Below are 27,015 nucleotides of genomic sequence, written 5' to 3'. Positions count from 1 at the left end.
ATTTCTGTAACGGGCCCTTCATTTATAGAGTAAAGATGTCGAAGAAAAATAAGGGCTGAGGTGAATATATTTAAAAGGGGATGTGGCGCTTTTACTCTGAGAGAGAAAGAGAGAGAGAAAAAAAAAAGATAGGAGAGAGATGGGGAATATCTAACATTATCTGGTAATATTATTGGTTGTTATAAGTCTTGAACGCCGTGATATACCTGTATCTCTATCGTTCTACAAACGAGACATGACAACTTTTTATATCATTATTTTTCCTATCTTTAATTTTATTTTCATTCTTTTATTTAAGACACGGTCATGACACATTTACATAATCAGAAGTGAACAATAATTTTGAAACGGTGACGAGGGATGCTCCAATAATTTTCTAAGATGGTCTAAACTAAATTTCGAAAAGAACCTCTTTTTAACCTGGCACATTTTGTACTAAAAATTCCACGTTTTTGAGACAAGAAAATTCTACAATTTTTACTACTAGAAGATAATCATTAAATGTCGACATTTTTTTACATTCAGTTCGTCCATAATACATCCACGATGAATTAAAAACATACGATTCATTAACATAGTTATTACAATTTCGGGGGGGGGGGCTTCCGTGTCTCCGACTTGCAAAAACACTATAAACGGATACATTTACAAAAACATTTTCAAAATCCACATGATTTTTTTGTTATTATTCATGAGATTATCTGAATCCTTTTACAAATATGTGTAACCAAATATCTTCTTTGCTGCATGAAAATAACAAACACAGATCGAGGACTTAGCATTTGTGTTTCAATAGAAATATACCTGAGCGTCCTACAGTCTACCGCAGGAAATACTGAAATACCGTTTGAGTTAAAAAGAAGCAACTTTTTTTGTTGGGGTGGGATAGGATTATTTTGTGTGGATGGGTTGAGGTGTTGCGATATTGTCTCATTCATTTAAAAAACGCCCCTGTCAACATATTAAGAGCGCATACATCATAATTTCAGCCTAGGTAAAATAGAAAATATAGCTAAAAGTTCTTTCTATTTGTCTGAAATTTATCCCACAAGTACAATACAATTCGTTTTGTTATAGACACAATGGTTGTATTTCATAATTTGTCATCGTTCAAAATATGTCATTTACAAAGTCAATATTCGACCAGCGAAACAAACATTTTTTTGGAATACAGAGAACGGTTATAAGTAGAATGATAACGAAGTACAATTACGCTCAATCTTCAAGGATAGACACATCTAGCTGAATATAGGCAACTAATATACTGAACTACATATTGATCACTAACTATAGAACGTACACAATACTGCTTTCGTCCTTTTTCAACAAATTACAGCATAATGCCTAGCCAAGTGTAAGATATTGAAAATAACAAAACTATCGAGTATTCACTTGTCAAGTTATTTTACAAAGAATACGTTATATCTAGCATGTTTAGTGAAGTATTTGTAGAGACGTTTTGCAATTTACTTATTTGGTTCGCTCTGACGATCATCATAAACATACAGTACGTATCAAATAATTATGTAACACTTTCGAGAAATGAATCCTCCAAATCACCAAATTCGAGTTGATGATTTTTTTACAAAAAAGTCAGAATGACTTAAAACAAGTTTTTCTTCATGCTTGAGCGAACACCGACTATTTCGTCCATTAATCGCTTCCGGCGAAATGGAAATGTACGAGTTTATCTCAAAATTTTGAACCATTGCAACCATTTAAAGTTATATCTATCACATGCAACAGGTTTGTAAAAAATGTATGAAAAAAAAATCAGAATTCGACATGGAGTCAAAAAAGGCTATGATCTTTAAAGATATGGATTATTTCGGTGAAACAGCTCAATGCATGTTTTCATGAATTTACTTAGCAAACTGATGCAAAGATGTCTCAACTTCTTATTTTGTATTTCATTACATAAAATTATGTTTGTTATATTATATATTTTATTTACACGTAAATAAAATGTTAGTGTTTTATTAGAAAGAACTACATTTACGCAATATTAATGGAGTAAATAATTTTGGACTTTAAAATATAAAATAAATGAAACGCATGGTTTATCAGATTGTAACTTTCATTATTTTTCAGCATTTTTCTTCAATGTAGGACTATATCTAGAACAATGAAAATTATTAGTAATATTATACAAAGAACAATTTAAATCAGTTTCAATAGAAAAATCAACACTTCCAAGATTACTCCTTTTTTCAGTAAAAAAAAATTCAAGCATACGGAAATGCAAGAATTGTTTGCAAACCAGAATCATATCATTTCAAACTTTCCGTTGTAAAAAAATACAATGCATGATAAAGAATAATTACCCTAAAAGATAATCATTTACTACTGAAGTCCGACATATTGTATAATATAGGAATAAACATTTCAGGACGCACAAAGATAATTCTCGGCATCCAAACGATGATATGCACATAACATCTAGCTCTTTTCTACATTTTACTACATCAATTTGTTCAAGTTCGTCATTTTGGAAGAATGTAGAAAAGGAGACAATGAACAATACGGACATGATTATTTTCATCTTATATGTCATCAAACGAGTGAAGATGCTATGATATATAATATGGTTTGATAATCTAGCACTAGCTAATGCAAATCTTTATACATTCTCTACAATGCATCACATTTTGTATTTGAAAATTACACATCAGTATTTTCCTACCAGAATGACTTTCCGTATAGTTCGATGTTGGTTCCAATGGATAAAATCCTCGGCAGTACTACGTGCAATATAGAGGTCTTTAACCATAAATAAAAAAAAAATCATCAGGTTCATAACAATCGATTGAGCCATTCTTTCCATCCTTTCAAGGCGTCAATAGTCGTCACTCAGGATGCCTGGAAGACACGTCTTATCTCACGGCGGTCCTTGACAAAGCAGTAGATTCAATGTCCTTGATGACGTCGCTCAAAGACCACTATCATTAAGACCCGATTCAACAGTGTCTTGTTAGGTTGTGCCAACATGGAAGTCTTTGTAAACGGGTCGAGTACGTGCAGTGCTGAATATTTCGGCCTTCGTGAAGAAAATCTACCCAAGTGATTCCACTGCGCTCAGATGAAGTGAGCATTTCAAAGGCCTGATCGATTGAGCCCCGAACGACAAAAGTTCAAACGACAAAAATCATACGATCAACCGCAGTATAGTCTTCGACAATGGCAAGCAGAGATCAAGACGCACGCTAGTCAACTTGGTAAACGGTCCTGCCTTTCATCGTAAATCTCTTGTTCAGCAATGGTAAACCAATCTCACCAAGTCATCCTCGACATCGTTCACCAAGTCGTCTGACTAGGGATGATCGGAGAGGATGACGACTGTAGATACGACCGAGAAGATCGTCAGGAAGACCATGGCGAACCGGTCGATGACCATGGCAGCAAACTTCCAGTCATGGATCTCATCGTCTTCCATGTCTTTGAGTTTGTAGCGTTCGGTCAGGAATCGTATCTCCCTGATGATCGTATCTAGCTGCTGACGAAAATAAGACAATTTAATACATAATGGACATTATGGACAAAAGATTACATTTGACATGCCTGTTCTCGTGAGTGGTCGTGTAAGTTTGTCGGTTTTTGGCAATGGATCGGTTACAGTACACCTCTTATGCCTCAAGCGAATTAAGCGTATACGGGGGCCGCGAAACGGTTTTCAAAGTTGGGGGGGGGGGCTGACCATGCAAAAAAATCACAATCATAATCATGTTTACGTTTTTGTACATTGTTTTGGAATCCCCCCCCCCCCCGATTCCGCGGCCCCTGGTATATACCTGCGCGATGAGACGTTGCTCTATTAATTTATTTATCATTAATTATTTGTTTTTCATTTATTTACACCTTCGTTCTTTCTTTGAGGTATTCCATCTTTTTCCTTTCATCGTGATTATGACAGTCTTGAATATGAATGTTTCAATCTTAGCTTTGCTCTTACAATGTCATTTATGCATTCAAATTACCAAAGATACAGGCCTATATATATACAAAAAATCCACCTCGGGTGGTTCCTAATAGGGACGTTGAGGAGTATAATCAAGAAGAAGAAATAGGAGGTTTGGCATCTACGATTTCGATTATAACCAAGAATATCCATTAAATTCCATCGGCCATTTTTGTTTTAAAAAACAAAACAAACCAAAACAAAAGGAAGCATGTGATCAATACCTGTTTATGACTGACAACAATGAAAACAATATTTTCAATATTAAATGTGCTTTGAAAACTCATTCTAAATGAAATCAACTTGTTACGTCGTTAAATTTCTAGAATATGTTGACATCGGTCTATCAGTATGAAAATGGTTCATCTGATTTTTTGTGTGCATGATAATACAGAACAGGCCAACACAATTTTAGACTAACGATTAAAAAAAAAGACAGGAATTATAATCACCATTATCTAAGCGATTTAAATAGTAAACACAATCAATCATAGTATATATTGGTCTGAACTAGGAAAACTGTGACTTGTATTTCGCAACAAAATTCTGATAATGTAATAAATAATGAAAATACAAGCCTACATTACTGTAAATCCTCGACACAAAAAGGGTAATCATAATTATGATCCGGTTGCAAAATATTGTGCATTAGCATGAAAGAGAGAAAATAAGTGCAACAGGCAAAACAATTCAAGAAACCACTAAGAGAAAGGAGAGAGACAGAAAGAAAGAGAGAAGGAGAGAAACAGAATCAAAGAGAGAGGGAGAGAGGGAGAGGGAGATAGAGAAGGCGGACGGGGGTAATGAGAAAGGGGGCATTCGATACCAGCTGAAAGTCAAATGTTGATGATGCAAAGATTGACATAACATCTATTAATGAAAGGGAACACCGCATAAAGGAAAAGAAAGAGGAAAATATTGTTAATTATTATGCAATTCAAAGTCATTATGCAAATGTTTTTGTGACATTAGATATCATGCCCACTCGATCATTCAAACTTATAGTAGGGGTCTATTCACTCAGGGCTGTCATGTACTATTTCAAAATATGATTTTACTATAACTGAACACTATGTTTAACCATGTTTTACACAGTAAAAACGCTGTTTAAGATTTTATACAACGATGTTTACTATATGAACCTTACAGTATTTGTTTTACCATTTAAACAATCACGTTTAATGTATTGAAGATTAGATATTGAAAATAAAACATTGTTGCTTAAGATTTAAACACCTGCTTGAACTGTTTAAACAATTACTGTAAGGTTGATATATTATAAGCGTTGTATAATTCTTTTTTTTTACTATGTATTTCCTCCTGGCGTTCTAAATGAATCTCTCCCTCTCTGATTCACCGCTTGTCTCCCTTGCTACCACATCAAGCAGCTTCTGGTTTTATTTTATCCCCAGGGAAATGAAATCTATTTTAAGGATAACCTGGTTTTGCCATGTGATTAAATCTGATTAATGTCTTGAAGATCGACCAATCAGAATATGGTGATTATAAGCAGTAACCATAGTAATGAGTCTGTGAAGTGACATGCAGAAAGGTCAATATACGATGCCTTGTATGTATTGAACATCTGCGAAGTTGATAATAATCGGGATAATAATATGCATCGTTTCAACATATTTCAAACGATGATATCAAAGTTCACTGAAGTTCATATTTGTCAGGTAATCGTATGACCAGCTGCACACCTGTTAAGGAGACGATACATCATCGATGTATTTTGTTTCGGCATTACGAAACTATCAAATTTGTTGAGAATAACTTTAATCTTGGTTCAATCTATATCACGTATATAATCAGAATTAATAGCTAAAAATACAACAACAACAACCCCCCCCCAAAAAAAGAGAGAGAAATATATATAGAGAGAAAATGAAGACTTTGTCCGAAATTCAGATGTGCATGCCGAACAAGATGCGTTGCAGAAGATGAAATATATTATGGAAGAGTGTCGCCAGCAAAGAGGTGCAAAGTGAGGCCAAAGGGCATTTCAAGGATAAAACCGCTTGCCAAGTATATTGAATATCTCTCATTTAGGAGACAAGTTCTGCGAGAGTGAACATCTATGTTAGAATGTCGGAATTTTCCGTCTGTTCGTTTTCTTCAGCAATAAAGATTTTCATGTCATATTTTATCCTTTATACTATTTGAAAATTGTATGTAAATTTAAACGAATGTCTACAGTAGGAAAAGTCAAAAACAATTTTGGAAGGAATGGGAAACACCATTTTCTGATGAAGCTTGTGCCCGGAGCTTGTGTTCACCGAAGCGGAACGTGTATCAAATGAGGACACTCTATCAACTGGCCGTCTTACCAGGTCCATGGTCTTACCAACCATAGGGTCCAGACTAAAACCACAGGGATTCAAACCTTACCTCTCGTGAGTTACCCTCTTTGCATGCTTTATGATCCAACATCATCGGTTCGCTTTCCTCGTGTGCATAATTAGCGTACTTGATCCCTATCGTCTTTGCGTCATTTAAATATGTGCCCTGGAAAAATTATCAAATCAGAGAAAAGAGTTTTTCACTCATGTACGTGCGATTTGGATCATCATAATCCTCTACACGGATTAATCCATTTGGGGTAGATAGGCAGTTATGCGACTAGGAACATGAAATCCCAAACTGCATCCGCAATGAGTCCTTTTTATAGTGTAAATACTTGATCAAAGAGTGACTATAGTTTACATTCAATGATCCACGCTAACCTCAATATGGTTTATGAGCTATTATTGATAATATAGGGATGATCACACGTACATTCATGGAGATGATTTGATAATTTTCCCACCACATCTTACAAACTGTATTGCCAATACACTTGGGGAAACTTTGTGGTAACAATAAACATGACATAAAAAGAATCGAAATCTGGTTAGTCTTTACGTATTAGAAACTCCAAGTCATTCTAGGGGAGACAAGATTGAAAAATATTCTTCATAAATATTGTCTTGAAAAGTAATAAAGCTGTTTATTAACAATCGAAAAAATAAAGATAGTACATGCTTAGCTAATTTTGTTATGGAGCGTATGCGTGTCCTTTATTTGAAAAGAGTATTAGAATTAGTGTTCCAAAACGTGCATAGACCGAAACACACAATGCAAGTCATTCGGTTTGTTATGTAAAAAAAACAAAAACAAAAAAAACACGAGATTATTGGCGCGCATTTACAAGACATGTCCCATTTTTGTGCAATCACGGTACAAATTTGGACGGTAGATTTATACTTCGGGGACCAGTTTCATAAAACTTGTTGTGACAACAAATTTGCAGTAACAGATAAAAGCTACTGAAAATTATTTGATCTGATTGGCTGATGGAAAATTTGTTGTAGAATATCGTTCATTTGAAAGTCTTAATGAAACGGGACTTTGATCAGAGACCTGTAACAGATCGAAAGCTTTGTGATCAATCGTAACTCTACAAATTGAAATCAAACTTTGCCCGTATATCATAGCCATGTCATACATATTTATCACCCCTTCTCTCTTACTTGAAAAGTTTTTATTTGTTAAGCATTATTTTGATGTTAGTATAAGAAGCTCAAACACGTCAATCAAACCAGCCTCGAACCTCAATGACCGTACAACCGTTACATCTGCTTATATTACTGTACACATATTCTTTCGAAATGATCGTTAACTAGGTTGTATCTTTTTTTCTACTCAAAAGAATTTTAATAAATGTGATTATTATATGTGAAACAAGAGACTGAAAGAATATAGACCAATATATCTTGGGTGGTCGGTATACCCCAAGAATTACTTTTAGGTCGTAGTAACCGCATCTATCCTATCATACCTCACCCCATCCCAGATAATAACAATACTAAAATTATGATAATGATACTGACGATAATAATGATGATGATAATAATAATAATAATAATAATAATAATAATAATAAAATAATAATAACAATAATAAATAATAATAATACAAATAATTATGATAATAATAATGATAATTCTGATTATGATTATAACGATAATAATAATAATAAAATCTTTGATTGCGTAAAATATGGGAAGTAAATAGTTTACCCACCTGTGGAACCATGCCGTTGGTGCCGACCTTTCGCTTAGGTGATCGATCCATTAGTTGTATCTCTGTACTGGGGCCAACGTGACTAAAGACCGGTGGTCCCATATCATCTCGAGATGGCTTTGGTTGACACGGTGACCATTCCCTTCCGGGTCGCTTCATATACAGTAACCATGGTAACCATTCTAGAAGCAGGCTGCGTTGCTGAAGGAGTAGATAGGGTATGTACGAGGATATACTTATTTAAAAAAAATCCCTTTCAATTTCAAATTAAGATACGTTATTGACAAGGTAACTGAAACAAACCAATATTTCGGAATCAATCTTTGCCTCTATATAAAACCTTTCATGTTCTTAGAACAGCTATTGTTATACTATTATGCGACTGAACCACGACTATTTCTACTCATACTATCACAACCTCAATACTACTACTACTACTACTACTACTACTACTACTGCTACTACTGCTACTACTGCTACTACTGCTACTACTGCTACTACTGCTACTACTGCTACTACTACTACTACTACTACTACTACTACTACTACTACTACTACTACTACTACTGCTACTACTACTTCTACTTCTACTATACTACTACTACTACTACTACTACTACTACTACTACTACTACTACTACTACTACTACTAGTAGCTACTACTACTACTACTACTACTAGCTACTACTACTACTACTACTACTACTACTACTACTACTACTACTACTACTACTACTACTACTACTACTACTTCTTCTTCTTCTTCTACTACTACTATTACTACTACCAGTGTTATAGTTACTGTTACTGCTAATCATAATCCATGACGATGACTACTGTTATGACACTGATAATGAAAACAAATTTAGGTTAATATTCAACCCAAGATATAAAAATTGTCACAAAATATTACTCGATATTTCCAAAACAAATAATTATCTACAGAAAATGATATTCAATTCATTTTTTTTTCAGATAACAAGTTCACCAAAAAATGAGTTTAAGATAATATCACAAATCTAACACTGATTGGGATTAGTTTGAAATACAGTTTTCACACGATATCAAGCACAACATTGAAAATGACTTTGAGCAATGTCGGTGAAAATAATTTGGCAATTTGCAAAAGAAAGGAAAACCAGATGACGAACACTAAAACCACAAAGATTATATCAGGAAAAAGTTGTTAGTCTGAAAAGCACCATATGAGGAAAAAATGATTGTTAATTTTGGGATACAATGCAAAACACAATGCGAAAAGCAATGCAGATGATAAACCAAAAAAAGATAGAATGAGATATAAACAAATTAGCATCAGACAGAAGTACTTCACCGTTTTGTACATCGTTGTTACGGAGATACATTCTAATGTTACCTGCATTTTACATTGAATTTCTAAATTAGTGTACTACCTTAGAAACTCCAGACTAAATTTTCGACGTATAGAAAACTCATTGAAAGCAGAAATCAAAGATAATTGTGACGTCATTCCTCATGTTGGTGTGACGTCATCCAGGTAACAAGATGCATGAGAAATGACAAAGTGAAATTGTTCTTTTCTTTTAGCAAATAGATTGAAATTATATACGCAATAATCAGGCAAGAAAGTCTGCATTCCGAGTGCAAGGTTTCTAATAGCAGCACAAAGAAACAATATATATATTCTCCTGCAAATTGCTTAAAGAGATGCCCCAGAAAAGAATGAATAGAACGAGAGGGGCTCCAAAGTGTCATGGCTCAGTGATTAAAAAAAGATTAAATGTATATGGTAAAATTTTGCTTAATTAATTAACTTTGTATCTAATTTTCCAATTCAATAATTACAAGGGAGTTGGGCACGGGTCATCGGTCAAAATATCATTAGAAAATGTGAAGAGCGTGTGTGAGAGAAAGTCGGACATAAAGGAGAAAAAGAAATAAGGTGCAGAAGAGATTGACTACACGTTGTAATTGATTCCATTTTATAAAACATGCCAACGTTTCCATTCACGGCTACTTAAAATGAATGACGTAGGGATTGTTGTCACACGATCTATACCCCCTTTAGTTTGAAGTAAAAATATTGTATTATTCTTGATATTTTAAAAGTTCACTGAGTATTTTTTTCCGAGGATGTGGGGGGGGGGGGCTCACATTTGTTCCTGAATCTAAAATTGTATATCAGGGAGGTAGAATAACCGTTGCGATCATTTTAACAGAGTATTATATTCAAAATCTTACATTGACAGGACAGTACGATAAGAAAGCTATGCGTGAATAAGAGAGAGCTAGAGTGCAGCTTTATGTGTTTGCGCGAGGTATCCCCTACATGGACTAGCTATATAGATTTGAAGCGGAGTGGCGAGCTTTCCTTACCCATTTCGCCATGACGTGGGTTTCTGGGTGTCTGTAGTGTACGTTGAGGGTGAGTACAGTACTCACTACTGATAAGCCCACCATACATAGTACCGCGGTGAAATACTTGGCTGCAAAGTCATGAAATCATGTTCTTTTGATTAACAAAATAATTTAATCAACATAAAGTGAAATGAAGGGTAAAAAAAAGAAAGACAAAGAAGAATGATGATTATGAAAATGAAAGTGGTGATCCGAATGCGAATAAAAAAAAACCATATAATGATGCGATGCAGTATATATATGGGGTGCATGAGATAAATGAGAGAGCATTCAAAATGAGAAGGGATACAAGCGATTGTTTTGAAAGAATTCATTCGATCGAGTAACACGCGAATCTTCTTTATCCAAACATTGCTCAGGAATCATGTAATATTCGAACTATTTCAGAATCTATTACCCCATTTAATGATATGATATCAACTTAATATCAACTAATATTTCGTATCATGACTTTGGGCGCGTCGTGGTCTAGTGGTTCTGACTCTCGCCTTTCTAACAGAGGGTCGTGGGTTCGAATCCTAGCCATGGCGTGTTTTCCTTAAGCAAGAAATTTATCCACACTTTGCTGCACTTGACCCAGGTGAGATAAACGGATACCGGCAGGAAGAAATTCCTCAAAAAGCTGTACGCACCAGAATCGGTAGACTATATAGCTTAGCTGCTGGGGTAATATAGGAGCGCCTTGAGCACCTGGCAAGGTGGATACATGCGCTATACAAATCCCATATTATTATTTATTCATTTATTCATTAGGGTGATATAAAATTGCAAGAACAGTTTCTGATATAACCATGGTAGTTGTTACGTCATGGTATTCAGGTGTATGTATCACATAACATGGCCTCTTTAAAAAAAACTTTTTTGGGACCATTTTCATTTCAAATTCTGGATTTTCAAAGGGTGACCACATTTTAAGGCTTAATATCTTTTTATCAGCCAACTTATAGTAACTTTTGCCCCCCAAATAACTTCTATCTATCTGAGCAATGCTTAAAATAGGGAGATTCGCGTCTCGTTCAGACAATACGGGTTAGTAAGAGCGGGCGGGTTAAGGTGTTTTTCTTCTTTTTACATCTCGAACTCTTTTTGTTTGGTTGAGTATCTTACCCATGACGCCATGACATGAGAGTTTGGATGTCGGTAGTGTATGTTGAGTGTTATTACCGTAAACACCACCGATAAGGCCACCATCAATAGCACACAGTCGAAATATTTGGCTATAGTTAGTGTGGAAGCGACAGAACGATATGTCAGAATAGATGGATGTCCATCGTAATAATTATGTAGCTCATAAAGATTGCAAATAAAACGTTTCATATCGCATTGTTTCCATACTAGAAAAAAACGTTTCATAATGAAATTGTTTCCAAATTAAGAATCTTAAGAATGCGTCCATACAGATTTTTTCTCGCCAGTATTCACGTAGGCTTGGAAGGTGAAAGTGGCAAGGAGCTATATCATAGTTTCAAGTTGCTCTCTAATAGCCATCTCGCTAACATCAAAATTATGCGAAATTTCCCCGCAATGGGTTACTAAAATCATTTCATACTGATCACATACGGTGTACTCGTTATCACCTGAGCAGTGTGTATTCATACCATGCTCCTGATGGGAGCATTTTATGAACGTCAAGATTGCCTCTCCTTTTAATGATCAAGTGGAACGAAAAAAAAATGAAGAATAAAAATCTGTATGGACGCACCCAACAACTCGAAAAAGTACATGACTACGGGTTGTGATCTGGAGTGTATTTAAAATGCCAGAAAAAGAAACTGGCTCAGATAAGGAATCTGCAACGGATAGAGAAGAAACGCCTGAAAAAATAAAAGCTTAAGAGTCAAGTGAAAATACGATGTTCGGTTGTAACTGAAATTAATAAATGTAATGGGACTTAAACTCATTCCGGTAAGAACATGCATGGTACTAGCTTGCATGAAAAGGAGGGACATAGATAATTCAAGTGAATTATAGAAAACTATTCAATGAAAAAGAAATGAGCGAACAAATAAATTATTGCATCATGAATACAGATCGAAACAGACCCCCTTTAGATTGATTGATCGATTGATTGATTGATTGATTGACTGACTGATTGATTGATTGAATCAACAGAATAACGGTAACTTATGGTTACTTTATCATTATGCTAAATACCAAGGAAACCCGGATTTTTATTGACTGCTGACCCATATTACCATGGTAGTTACAAAAATGGCAAAGTCAGCAAAATCGTAAGTCCTTTATGGAATAGTCCCAGAAGTTAAGGAAAATTAATATGTTAATTACACTTCTATTATCTACATTGTAGGTCATAGTGGGTGCTTGACGTTCTTCTTCAGGTGGCCAACGTTAATCGAAGCTTACAACTCTTCTTTTATTAACAGTATTTATGAGACCCCGATATCCAAAACGTTTGATATCAAAATACTGTTGCATGCCGAGGAGGAAACGTTTTAGTAGTGTCGATTATCATTGAAGTTGTGCATTTTGGTAAGGTTATCTATTTTTTGAGGGGCCCTCATTGTACAAGCATTGCTTTTTAGTGGGTCCCTCCATTTCTATCTTAATTTAATTTCTATTGAAAAATAGTATACTTATTTAAAACCTCCAATGTGTTGCCCAAATTGTGTAAGTGTTTCTTCACAACATATGTATTATTATTTTTGTTTCTTTGCAACGGATACAAATATTTATGTTTATATATGGTATACAATTTGTTTTTGTTTGATGGAAGTGAAATAAATAAAATTGAATTGAATTGAACAAATTTGTTTGACTTTTATCACAAAAAAAATCATATGTTTCTAATTCTTAGGCTGTCATAGAATATTTTTAATTAGAATGATTAATACTGAAATAAAAATATTATTGACCCCATTCTAGCCTTACCTATTAGTGGGACGGAGACAGACGTAGCTGGCATTGCTTCAGCAACAAGCAACATAAACACAGTCAATGACAGTAAAATAGTAATACCTGTCGAAGGAAATATAAATAGAAGTCATTTTATTTTAGTTTATTAGCTCGAATTATACCCATTCCATCCATTTCTCAGCACATTATCATGCTAATTGCGAGTTTTCCTTAATGGCAAGTCGTTTATTGATGCTTATTTTGCCGAGGGAAATTTCAATGCTTTGCAGAACATGGAACAAGTTATTATTGAAGTCAATGATGGCGACATAAAGAAACGAATCATGCAGACGATGTTGTCGGTAGGCAAATGGTTGAGGGAATGGGTCAATGAGTTAAAAATATGGCATTCAGATCTGAAATGCAAACCCATCTTCAATTTTTGGTCACTGAGTAGTCACAAGTATTTTAGATCAGAATCGCTTTCTATATTCATGTTCCTTTCCAATTCCTTTTGACATTTGGCATGTTTAGGATGAGTGTTACAGTCGGAATAGAATAAAGACGTTTGAATTAAACCTGCATGTATGTTATTAAATGAACTTATGTCGTCATCATCACAAATAACTGGATTATTGAAATTACCAAAAGATAATTTTTCTCCGCTTTCTACAGGTAATGTAAATCCCACCAAGGCAAGGGATGAGATGACCAAACACGGCACTAAAATATTGAGTGTGTAGTATAGCGCCCTCCTACGAATGGTGATGTAGAAATGCAGGGAGGGATACGTTTCTGGGCAGCAAGTGTAGTTCTTGATCTTCTTCTCCGCAGGCATGCCTGAAAACCATGTCAAATAGTCGAGAAACAAACACAATCTTAGACATTTTTATGCAGGCATATGATAATCATGAACTATATAGGTGCAGCTATTGTTAATTCATTTTGTTGATTATTTTGCAATTGAGTGCGTTAGAATTCGTAATTGAATGTACCAATTTTTGTCGGATAAACGATCAGTTTTAATATTCATCAATAGTTTTTAAAAATCGAAATATTCTAGAAAATGCGGCCCCATAGAGGAGAAAACAAAGGTGAGTAGAGGGGTGCACTAAGAATTATTTATGTTCGCAAAAAATCAAATAAAACACATATAAAGGGGCAAGTTTCTAGTGTTCGAAGCCAAGAAAAGTAGGCACACTTAAACCTCATTTAAAAGGCAGTGGTGGCACCGGGAGGGGTGGGGCTGGGTGGAGATGGGGGTATTAGCCACCCCCTCTAATTGGAACTGTTTTCCCCAAGATATTTTTGGAAAATGAAAAAAATCATAGAAATACCCCGCCTTGCCCCAACATTTTGTTTTGCCCTCAACTCCCTTAAAAAAATCTGGGTGTCGTCTCTGTAAAGAAGACCAGGGGTGGTATTCTGTAACTTTGTCATAACTTTTGTCATAAATTTTGTCATTTCTCTCCGAGATGTGACACCGCTATGATTGTCACAAATCGGTATTCTGAACATTGTCTTTTCCCTGTCATATCTCTCAAAGTTCCCACCCATCTTTTTGGTAGCGAACCAATCAAAATCATCGTTAGTTCCCAGTTGGAGCCCTTCTAGCCAATAGGAAAGCCCCGTGGCAGGTAGGGCGTATCCCCAAAACAGTTGCTGGCATCGCGCAACTACGCGTATATTGATGCGCTTAATTACATAGAGAGACAGGGAGCTGTGAAGAATTTTAGAGGAGAGGTAGAAAAGTAAGAAAAACAGAGAAAAAAAAGGAGGAATAAATATGTAGGGCCTAAGTAATTGTAGCATTAAGAAATAATTTTGAAAATTGTCATGGAAGATGAGTGAAACTAATACCATAAACTAATCTAAATGAATGGAAACATTTTAGTCAACATCTTGTTGAGAGTAAAACAACTCAAGAAGATTTGTTGTATAATTTAAATAATGTTTTTAAGGTATGCAAGTTTATCCATAGAATTTCTGTTGATAAAATCTTAAAGTCCCCCACTTCGCAATCAAAATGGGCATCCATTTTAAATGAACCGGTTAATAATTGGAACAGATTGTATATGATTCCCTTTAAATGCTGTCTTTCTACAAAACTCCGCTACTTTCAATATAAACTTTTCAATCGGATAATGGGGGTGAACAAACATCTTTACGATATTGGCTTGTCTGAATCTAATTTATGTACATTTTGTTCTTCCTCTGTTGAAAGTATTTCACATCTGTTTTGGGACTGCCCTGTAACTCAACAATTTATTCAAAACTTCCAAACCTCTTATTTGAACAATAACGTGTATTTGAATAAGAATTTATTTTTGTTTGGTTGCCCTGACGCTCAATACTCTACTGTAAACCGTTATATTCTTTATGCTAAATATTTCATTTTTTCCACACGTTGTAAGGGTAATCGGTTGTGTTTTAGCTCTTTTAAGAGCGTATTGAAACGCTATTGTGAAATTGAAAGGGTTCTCAGTCAAAAACATCATAACTTTGTCATATCATTAGATAATAGCACGCATGTACAGTTGTTGTAAACATGTTCGCTTCATGATTCTTTTGTAAATTGAATTGCTTTCGTGTTTGATTTCTGAATAAAATCTTTCTATGAAAGAAAAAAAAAACTAATCTAAATGATATAATTATTTGCTTGACATTCAGTCGACAGGGTATCGGGATATTTGGTACTAAAAGATATGACAAATTTATGACTGCTATACCCCCTGTCATAACTTTTGTCATATCTTTTGCTTGTATAAAAGGATTACGCGCATTTAAAGCCGCGTATTTTTGCTGCGCGCTAAAGAGAAGAGACAAAATTTATGACAATTTTTGTGACAAAAGTTATGACATCCACCAGAATACCGATTTTGTCATATCTCTGAGATAAGATAAAATATGGAGAAAAGACAATGTTCAGAATACCGCCCCAGGGTCCCGTAGCACAAAGGTTGGCGATTGATCACTAATTTCAAAGAACAATTCTGATTGGTTCATAGTCAGTCTACTCAGCAAAATGCACAAACGATGATCTTGATTGGTCATTTCATTTAGCGATTAATCGCTACCCTTTACGATTGATTGCATTGACTACAAGTACAATCAGTCGTGAAAATCAGGCGTGCGATTGATCGCGAACCTTTGTGTAAAGGTTACCCCGGAACCGAATCAGCTGCGAATCCATCCGAATACACGTATTCGGGTAGTTTCGGAAGTATTCTGTTCTCCCTCCGCGCCAGTGGCGTAGACAGGTCCTCAGACCTGGGGGGGGGGGGATGATCCCTAGCTGGGTCATACTTTATATATATAAATAAATATATATATATATATATATATATATATATATATATATATATATATATATAAATATATATATATATATATTTAAATATATATATATATATATATATATATATATAATATATATATATATATATATATATAAATATAAAGAATGAAGGAGATAATGTACTCGATAAAAACAAAATATCATGGGCCAAAGCAGACGAGTTAAAGATAACAAAATAACACGATCTGCCTCATGGATTATCTCGTGTGTCTTTTAATCACTTTGCTTTCAGCAATAAACAGGGCATCCAGTAATAAACAAACTTCCTTGCACATTTTTCATGGCAGTAATCTTTTGTTTGATTAATGACAATGAGTAAAGATGATCATAAGAGAAATGTCATTTGTCGGATGTCTAGTTATCATCTTGGTCATGACAGTCCTGCTAAACATGATCTAGAATAACTAGTATTCCTTATTTTACTAGTATAGTAGTATACTCTTTTAAAAGTAGCGATATTGTTAATGATCAAACGAATGAATCAACAACTAAAGGAATAAACAAATAAACAGCCAAATAACTAAAAAAATATCAATTACAATTATAGTAATAGGGGTAAAATAAACAAAGCTCAACATTATATTTCTTATCCACGTGCAGATATGCGGACACTAAAATGATAAGCACACTCTGTTTAAAATTACCATGATTACAAAGGCTTGATTGAATTAAGTATGGAAATGAAATAAACCTCACCGGGTTGTCGGAAGTAAACTGTATAGATAATTTTTATCGCGTAAATGCGCGAGATGATTATGTTTTTTGTCAAAGGTCCGACAATGAACACGCTGAGGGTCGAGTTAGGCTTGTTCTGTGATCTTAGACCATAAATTAATCTTATCCATGGATTGATTCAATCTGCCTTCGTGAATTAAGGCATGTCTATATATTGGATGATTCTACCTTCTTTGAAAAGCGCAAAGTACTCTGAAAAAATTAGTGAAATAGTTCACTCTTTAAGGAGTGAATATATGAAAGAGTGAATATTGAGTGAAAAAACCTCGGATATCACTGAGGCCATCCAAAATTTGCACTTTCATTCCAAAATCATTCATTTACTAATTCGCTCCTTAGAGACTGAAAATTTTCACCTTTCCTTTGCAAAGTAGGGGTTGAGGGCATGGCCAGCAGGGAAAAGGGTCAGTGTATGTGTATAGGTAATTTCTTATTAATTCGTTTGAACAGTGTTAATGTGTTATGAAAGCAATTGCTCTGAAAGGGAGTGATTAGGCGACACTTTCTTAAATCTGTAATGAAATATTTTGAACTTATCTCCTTTGCAAATACATAATTATTATAAGGAAATGTACTTGGTGAAACTCTGAATAACGATCCTTAAATGTATATGACGACGCAAGACAGTTGTTATTACTTAAAACTTGCAAGTTGTAAATGCATATAAGATGATTGACTCTGAATAAAAGTCCAATTTTGATCATGTTTGTCATTGCTGTACGTTATGATTATTACTGCTATTATTATTGATTGATTTTAACTAGCATTCATTGCTTTATTACTGTATAGTTTTGCTTCTTCCCCCACAGAAACCTGGGGGGGATGATTGTACACACCATCCCCCCCCACCTAAAATTCTGGGGGGGATGCATCCCCCCCATCCCCCCCCCGCTATCTACGCCCCTGCTCCGCGCATGCGAGAAAATTCAGGAAGACTCGAATGCACCGAAACCATCCGAATTAGGCCGGATTCGGCTAGAGTTGATCGAATTTATTCGGGAGAATTAGGTTTTGGTGTAACCCTGCATGGCTTTACGGGGCCCTATAGTTAAGAGACTTACCAATGAGGTTCCATTCTCCATTCATGACGAACTCACTGGTATCATTCATACCCGTATCATTTAGAAGATTAAGAGAGATGGTGAAACCACCATAGGTCCATGATCCAAACTTGATTTCACATTCCTGGATATCGAAGGGGAAGTAGCTGACATCGATAGGACATGAAGTCTTGAAGATACCCGGTGGGATCCATTCACACGCACCATCGTCTGTCACAGAGATCTTCGTGTGGAACGTCGGATCGAACTTGGAGTCGGCGCTTTAAAAGAATATTATCGAAAAACGTAACATATGATGACAGTGATAAGGCCTAAGCAATCGAAATCCAAAAATGCCAACCATATAGTAAAAGTGTGAACGCGAGCGGCTGATCAACTTATATCGTAATGAGTAATACATCACGTCAGACATTATTTTGCATTAGATTTTTTCGTGATGGTTGCCCAAGACAAACTGAAAATCCTCTGCCGACAAAATGGCGCACATTGCTCCCCGAGTCCCAGGAGTGTTCATAAGAATAATCAAACAAAAGTCCCTCAAAATTATAATTAACCTCCTGAAGCTAACAGATAGTTGATCTCATATCATTTTCATTTGCACTGGCGTATAGGGACTGGGACATTCGACCACCCCCCTCGAAAAAAAAAAAACATGACCAAGAAAATAAAAACCGGAGAAAAGATAAAAAAAACTTAAGAAAATGTACAGAGAAGGGCCAAAAGATGATATAATTTCTGATAAATATGTCGAAATCTATCCCCAAATTAGTGTTTGCGTTGAAAAAGTTCGAATATTCGCTCGCTTACGAGTTTGTAGAAATTTTGCCTCGTCGCTTTCTTATGCCCCACAATATTATTTTGGTTCATAACGCTATATGTTGCGCATCTGAATTGACTATCAAGGTCTATCGAAGGAACTAAAATGGCATTGACTCCTTCAGGTCTTACCTGTTGTAGACCAATATATCTGGTCGCCATACCATGTCCGGGTTAACACGAATCTTATCTAGTCCACCGTATTCTGATTTATTCCAAGCTAAACTTGGATCCACCCATCTCTGTCTCGTACAAATGAAAAGAAAATATTGAATAGAGTTAAAGCATTAATAAGTTAATTCACCCCCACGTACAAACAAACCAAAAGCATACGAAAAAATCTAACACACACACACACAAACAAACATAAGAAAAAAACGTATAATCGACATATTCTACATGCTTAATACCGAACATTCATTATTATGAAATATAGTCTATTTCTCTTTTTTAACAGGGAGCGTTGCCACTCCAAAGTGATTCGAATGAATCTTTTCTATATATTTTTTATTGTCGTAAAGTGCCGCGAATCTTGAAACAAGTAAGGGTAGGACACTCTTCCTTTACTGCGCCTTAAAGTTTGGCTTAAGTATACACCTCTAGTTGTATATAAAATAAAATGACAAAATAAAAATATATAAAATCACGTGTACCATCATCACGATCATAATCATAAGATAATCTAAGCAGGTTTGTTATGCACTCACCACTGTCATCCAAAGATTAGAAATCATTTGCTGATTCTTTTCATCCTGTAGTAGAAACAAATATTAAAACTATTTTAAAGTATCAGAAACACATTTAAACACTTCGACAAACTTCGAAATGCCATATAAAATGAACACTCACACAATCAATGAAATGAAGTCCGTTATCTATTTTGATTAAGTGAAGAATACGAAAATTGAATGTTCATTATTTAGTTTGATGTTCAATAATGAAGATTTTTTTCTCACTTGAAAATGATTTTTTTTACTTCTATATAGACGATATTGGCGTAACATTACCATGATCGCAAATCGATAACTAATAAAACAGAAAGTGCAGACATGCTACGCCAGTTTGACCTTCAGAGTATTATTCTACTACTATTTTCATCACGCTGATTTCTCAAAAACAAAAAAGCATATTTTGTGTATTTTGAAAATCATAAAGAATTGATTTTATAATGGACCTGCCGCAAAGTCCATGATAAAATCATGATATAAATGAAAACATGGGGCCTTTCTGCATGCTCCGAAACGAAATAAAGTCCATTTACATGTAAGCACGTTGCTTACTTGTAAATTGATGGCACGTTAGATTTTGAGCGAGCGTTGAATATCAAATAAAAGGCATGAAAGGGCTATCGCCGACAGACTTAGGGATAGCTCAGACCATCTCTAGTAGGTCCATGCTCAGAGTCAGATTGAAAGAGAAAAGTGAATCAAGAAATACGGAGGAGGAGGAGATGACGAACTTTAGTCTAAAAGCAGAAGATCAAGACTTTTAAGATTGATATGATTGGTGTGATTTTACGGCATGGGCGGGTTCCCTGAGTGCTTCCTCCACCCGTGCAAGCACTGTTAAAAAACCCTGATTTCACAGGAAAAAAAGAAGATTTTGCAGAAAGCGATAACAGAATCATTCTGTAAATTCATAAAACAGGATTTTTTCTGTAATGTAGCAGAACAGGTCTGAAGGGTGTTTTATTAAAGGAAATTTGTAAGGTTCCATACATCAAATACCAATTTCCTGTAATAATGATATAATGTGAGATTAAACAATCTGGTAAGATTACAGGAGTTCTCGAGACTCTGCTGCAGGAACTTCTTTTATTTTAAGGATAAATTTTCTAACAGTGTGCTACAATCCCTAGGTGTTAGTATCATCATGTTATATGACATTTTAAACAATTAAGCCAGCAATTAAGACTTTTTGGCTATAGATAAATTTTCCTAATTTCATTTACGATGCATCATTTCTTCCCATACTAACAATATACCCTACAGCAATAATGTACATCCACATACAAAATTAATTTTGCCTATAGAGAAAGAATCGACCCATTGATTTTTAGATGATGCGATTTTAAGATAAAATAAGACAGTCTCACATTTCCGTTTCGTCTACTATCATCTGGTCTACCATCAGTTCGTCCACTATCCACATAGTCTTATTGCTATTTCGTCTAATAACCAGTTGGTCCAATAGCCATTTAGTCCATATACCGTTTTGGTCTAATGCAACAAGTGTTAATAACTGGGAGAAATGAATGAAAAGATAATGGGTATTAGACCAACATGGATATGAGACGAAATGGTCATAGACGAACTGGTGATTAGACGAAATGATGATTTGACCAAATCGTTGTTAGACGAAATGTTGATGGACAGACTGGCATTAGACTAAATGAAGGTAGACCATGTGATGAGTGGACGAGTTGGCAATGGACGAATTGATAATTTACCGAAAAAAGTAAAAAGAGCATCAAAAGGAAAGGTATATATAGACTTGTAATTTGCTGTTAGACCCTGTAATATTCAACTAAGAATAAAGGAAAGCTGGCTCCCCTATCTAAATAACCTGGCGCCGCCTGAATAATGTGAATAATTGAACACAACTAGAATTGCAGATTTTTATAGAAAATGTGAAATTTTATTCTTATTCAAACATGCAAGAAGCAAGTTTAATTGTAAAATCATACGGACCTGCTTGAGTTTCTGTCATGATTATGCAAGGTATTACAATCACCTTAAACATGTTAAAAGCGAAATAAAAAAGAATAGTGCGCGTAGATAGATATCTTCTATTTATACCATTTACGTTTTAAAGGGCATCCTTTGTCAATATCATTAATATATAGCATACACGATGAGAAGTGCTTTTTAACAATTCTGTTCAATGTTATAGTAATTTTTTGATGCAATCACATTATAATGTCCACAGCTCGTACTTCTTCGACTATTTCAAGATTCCCCATCCATTTTACTCTGCTTTTTGAATAATCATCATTGTTATAAATGTTATTGAAATGATATCTGTCGTGAAAATATTCATATTTGACTAATGATTATGCAATATTATGAATAAAGGGAGTTTTCAAGGATTTATTGATGTAAACTTTCTGATGATATACACATCAACTCTCGAAGTGAATGCTATTTAAAAAAAATGTATAATTATGTTATTTAGGCCATAGTGTATATGCCATCATTTTCATACAAAATGATGCACTCTGTATATGCACAGTGTGGATGATTGAGAGGCCATTATAATTCATCCATCATATCCACGGTGAATAGATTCATACATCAATCCATATGTGAATATACACCAAAATGTTCATCTATGACGTCATAAAGGGCCCGAAGGCAGAGAAATTTGCAAGGTCAAGATGGCGGAGTTGGCTAGAGTCTGGAGAGCTGGACTAAGTAACACTGGTCTGGTACATTGAATTAGAGGCCTCTGCTGTTTGGAAAAGCGACGTAGCAGTAACAGAGTTTCATAGATTTTTTTTCTCTTTATTACATATAATTCCACTTCTAAAATGATATACGTTCCTTACGCTCATGTGATAGGTATAACGCTATAAGTTGTCTTCATAAGATATTGAATTTTATAACAAGCGGGGTTTGGGGTATGATAATAGTCGGACGAAATGTGGTATTTTAGGGACAAATTTCCTATACCGTGCATACCATCTTTGCCATGTTCCATTAGTGACTAGTAGAGCCAAAACCACACTCACTAAACAAAAGTAATCAAAAGCATTCGACAAAAATAAAGCGCAGGAAACGTGATCATTCAAATTTCAAATTAAATTTAATTGGAAACCTAATAATGACTCAAACTTCGACAAAAAAATAAATAAGAATAAAATTGTGCCGCAAGCATGCCCAGTATGCCGTCAATAGTAGTGAGAAAGGTTAAACAATGCCTTTGATCTTAAACAGCAAAAACTGCGGTGTCAAAACTGACACCAATTTGTGTTAATAGAGGACCACACCCTGAGGTGTTAAAATTACACCCTAGAGATTAAATGTAACACCAAAGAGTGTAAATGTAACACCAAAGAGTGTAAATGTAACAACAAAAGGTGTTATAATAACACCTATAGGTGTAAAACAAAACTAACACCACCAATTTAAAACCGGTGTCAAATAACTGGTGTGGTCCTCTATGTACACCGGTTAACACTACAATTTTTGCTGTGTATATGTGATTAAATAGTTCTTTCAGAGGCTGTAAAGAGAGGGTTTAGAATTTCTGTAAAAATTGGCGCGGTCAGAAAAATAATATTTTTTCAAAATAATAAATCTATTAGCGTTCACTCTGCTGTGTTTTAATGCAATCAAATTGACGTTAATGTCGAAGTCACACCAACGAAACAGACTCTACGTGATTATACCATAAAGTTTTTCATCAAGCCCCACCTGTTTATCTTCATCAGAGGTAATTTTATTTTTGAATTGTGTTCCTTAACTCAATAATTATGTTATGTTACGGTGTATTGTAACATTTTAAAACTTTATGTTTATCGTAATGTACAACTGTGAAATGGAAATCAATCAATCAAATCCCCTCTCTCTGTTTTTTTTCTTCTGTCTTGCGCAACATATCCTTTACAACGAAGACCTCTTTGTGTGAAAAGCTTTGCATTTGTTCAGTAGTTATGTTTGCATCAATATTATTTCTTTTGTTCTCTTTTTCTTTCCTGTAATACATGCATGTATCTGCACTTGGTTGACGGCCTATGTCCCAGGAGGGGCGATAGGCGTAAGTAAGTAATACATGCATGTACGCATATAAGAATAAGTCAACTATAATTTCTTCATTTCCAAAGGGGAACCACACTTTACAAGCTTCTCTTTTTAGTAGATCCCCTCATTTCCATTGATGCTCTATATTTTACTGTTTTTTTCCGTTTTACGAAGTAAGAATGCCCTATAAAAATTGTACTTGATTTGTATTGCTTTATATTACTTTGTATTGTGTTTTGAATGGAAATGAAATAAAAGAATTGAAATTGAAAAAAATTAAATCAATTGTGATTTATACAATGTTCCCATCGATCTTACCACATCAATGATTTGTTGGAGAGCGATTCCCATTTGAACCAATACAGGTTCCGATGGATCGTTGGATGGTCTGGTTAAATCACGATATGGAAAGTCGTCGAATAGTGTTTTCAGTAGATTGCGTTCATGGTAACCAGCCCTCATTTCTGGAGAAAACAAAATCAATGATTGCATTATCATTAAAAGAATAAGACTAATAAAAATAAAGACAATAATAATTAACATTTTATGTATGCTAAATCTATTTCCAACCTATTTTTATCTTTATGGGAATTTTTCGACATTGACGGACCCAGCTAAAGGGACATGAGGGATGGAGCTTGAAAATAATATTTTTTTTGCCACCACCCCCATTCATCCTGTTATACTGTATATTCACTCCTGATTCGGGGGTCGGCAGATTTCAAATCACTCCTAATAAAGACTGATGACTGATGCAGTGATGAGGGCCGATACATAATTACTGACAATTTCTGAGATCTTAACACGTATCAATAGCACTGCATCATGTATATTTTAGATTAGAAAAATATGAAAAAATGGATTCAGATGGTATATCGGATTGCCTAATACAGATCACTATTTATTCTTAATGAAATTATAAATGGAACGAACTGAGTAATAATTATCTTGAACATCTTACGCTAATACGCGTGTTTTTTACCGCACATTAATTTATTTTCAGAACATCTATTTCTAATCACACGCACCTACATGCAAACCCTTTCAACACACAGACGCACCCTCTCCCACACCCGCACACACACAACACCTGGGGCCCGTTGCATAAAAATTTTTACCTGAGAAAACTCAGGTTGTTTTACCGGAGTTTTTGCCCTGTGTTAAAGTCAATGGCAGAAATCAGACTAACCTTAGTTTTCAGTTTTTACCAGAGTATTCTCAGGTAAAAAGTTTTATGCAACAGGCCTCAGATATACAAACGCACCCGACTGCTATACATCAATAACTAGACTGGCCATACTTACCGGGGTTTTCTACTTGATTCGACGTTACTGTGAGTGTGAAAGGGGTAAAAAGAGAAGAAAAACAAATTATGGTTAAAAGGATTAATCTAGTTTTACTCTGAAAAGGAGAGAAATTTCCTCATTTCACCTTAATTGATATGCAGGGAACCCTCCGATACTTTCCCTCCATGAGATTCCATTTGAATGCCTCCTTTTTATCTACTCCTATAGTTACATTGTCTCTGGCCACCCCAACACACACTCAAACAGGAATTGCCCAGAGGTAAAAAAGTGCACTTGACTCTAGTAATAATGTGATTCCTAATTCATATATTAATCAGATCCTTGCAAATTCGTTTTCGCCGCGCCCTAATTTCATTCTTAAAACACACTTTATAGTCTTCTAATAATACAAACGAGTGTCAGTTTCCTTATGGTGTCTTTGAATAGAAAAGTGAGTAGCGGTGGTCGATACAAATTCATATCATTTTCATTTGTGTAAGCGATGCGTTTAGTGCAAAGGTGTTAGGTGTATCAGATGCATATGATATGACTGTAATGGAGAACAGCCGATTATGTCTGGTTAAACAACATTCACATTGGCACTGTTTTATGTGTTCTAGAAAATGCCATAGATGCATTCGTTACGGTTGTTATATTTCAATCGAAAAAAAAACCATGGCCTTGCCATTTAAAAGATTGAAAGCCCTTATGATTGTTTAGAAAGACAAAATTTTGAATTATCATGATTACCGACGATTTTCTCAAAATTCTAATTATCTTATATCATAATAATAGATGGATCTATATCATATTGAGTCAAACGAATGAACGAATAATTTTGAAACTTTATACTAAAACAAAGTGAAACATCAGATCAGAAACTTGTAAAATGATGGGAAAATATATTGATAGCCACATGTGAACTATACAAATACCTTAATTATGTCAAACATAATTGAAATCAAGTGGCGAAATAATAAATTGTTAATTCAATTAATTTCTTCAAAAATTCAACTTTTGCCTCTAGAGCATAATACACATAAAAACATTTTCAGAAAAAAAAATTGTTGATAAGTCATTCCACCAAAACATTGTCATGATTGTGGACAGTGAATCATACAAATGTAAAAATCAAAAGAAGAAGACTTGAATGAATACGATTATGATTATCTAAAATAATTTCTATGAATAAGAAGCATTTGTTATAATGATAATAATTTTGTAATTCACGTATACATAGCGTGGCGTGTCATTGCATTTGAGTATACGAGTAATATTGTTGCATTATTTCTCATAACTATTCGATATGGAGCGAGAAAAACCCCGACCTCAAAATTCATCAGGAGTGGTAACACCACTTAAAGATGTAGATAATGTTTGAAATACAAATACGTTTCCTTGGCTTGGGGCTATTTGGATGCGCAGGTGACGGGTTGATCGTTTGTGGGGGTACTGAGAGAACGTACTCTGCATCTTGATCGAAAACTCTAGAAGGGGGAGGATATTATGAGTACGCTATCATCAAATTAACTTAGGGGTATATTAGCGCCCCGATAACGGGGTTCTAATGGTACACCCCGGGCTGCCCATGGATAAAATAGGATGCTGACAAAGGTGGAAGATGGCAACGAAGAAAGGATATGGATAAAAGAAGTAGAGAGAAAGGGGGTGATAAGAGGAGGACATATAGAGGGACAGAGAAGGACATATAAAAGGAGAGAGAGTGAGAGATAAAGAGAGACAAAAA

At 34.9% G+C, this 27,015-nt stretch overlaps 1 protein-coding gene across 5 annotated transcripts; it reads right to left on the bottom strand.

Moving 5' to 3' along the window:
- Positions 1-262: 262 nt before the first annotated feature.
- LOC121415501 (neuronal acetylcholine receptor subunit alpha-7-like) lies at positions 263-25,367 on the bottom strand. Of its 5 annotated transcripts, none has more exons than XM_041608702.1 (11): positions 25,287-25,367; positions 24,301-24,446; positions 19,948-19,992; positions 19,373-19,482; positions 18,425-18,684; positions 13,916-14,110; positions 13,307-13,393; positions 11,525-11,634; positions 8,021-8,221; positions 6,347-6,463; positions 263-3,493 (listed from the first exon to the last, which is right to left on the bottom strand). In XM_041608702.1, the coding sequence occupies exons 2-11, from the start codon at positions 24,442-24,444 to the stop codon at positions 3,311-3,313; spliced, it is 1,452 nt and encodes a 483-aa protein (XP_041464636.1). In that variant the 5' UTR covers positions 24,445-24,446; positions 25,287-25,367; the 3' UTR covers positions 263-3,310. The 5 variants fall into 5 exon arrangements, with proteins under 5 accessions (XP_041464636.1, XP_041464638.1, XP_041464637.1 ...); XM_041608704.1 differs by having other exon boundaries at positions 263-3,490; XM_041608703.1 differs by lacking the exon at positions 11,525-11,634 and adding an exon at positions 10,376-10,485.
- Between the last annotated feature and the right edge of the window lie 1,648 nt (positions 25,368-27,015).

Source organism: Lytechinus variegatus, chromosome 5 (genome assembly GCF_018143015.1).
Source record: "Lytechinus variegatus isolate NC3 chromosome 5, Lvar_3.0, whole genome shotgun sequence".
NCBI lineage: Eukaryota > Metazoa > Echinodermata > Echinoidea > Temnopleuroida > Toxopneustidae > Lytechinus > Lytechinus variegatus.
This window is presented reverse-complemented; position numbering and strand designations above follow the sequence as displayed.

Coding starts and splice junctions, on each gene's coding strand:
- LOC121415501 (XM_041608702.1), bottom strand. CDS start 24,444: ATGAGGGCTGGTTACCATGAACGCAATCTACTGAAAACACTATTCGAC. Junction 14,111..18,424: donor TGGAGAATGGAACCTCATTG/GTAAGTCTCTTA, acceptor CATGGTTTTCAG/GCATGCCTGCGGAGAAGAAG. Junction 11,635..13,306: donor TGTCTCCGTCCCACTAATAG/GTAAGGCTAGAA, acceptor CACTAACTATAG/CCAAATATTTCGACTGTGTG.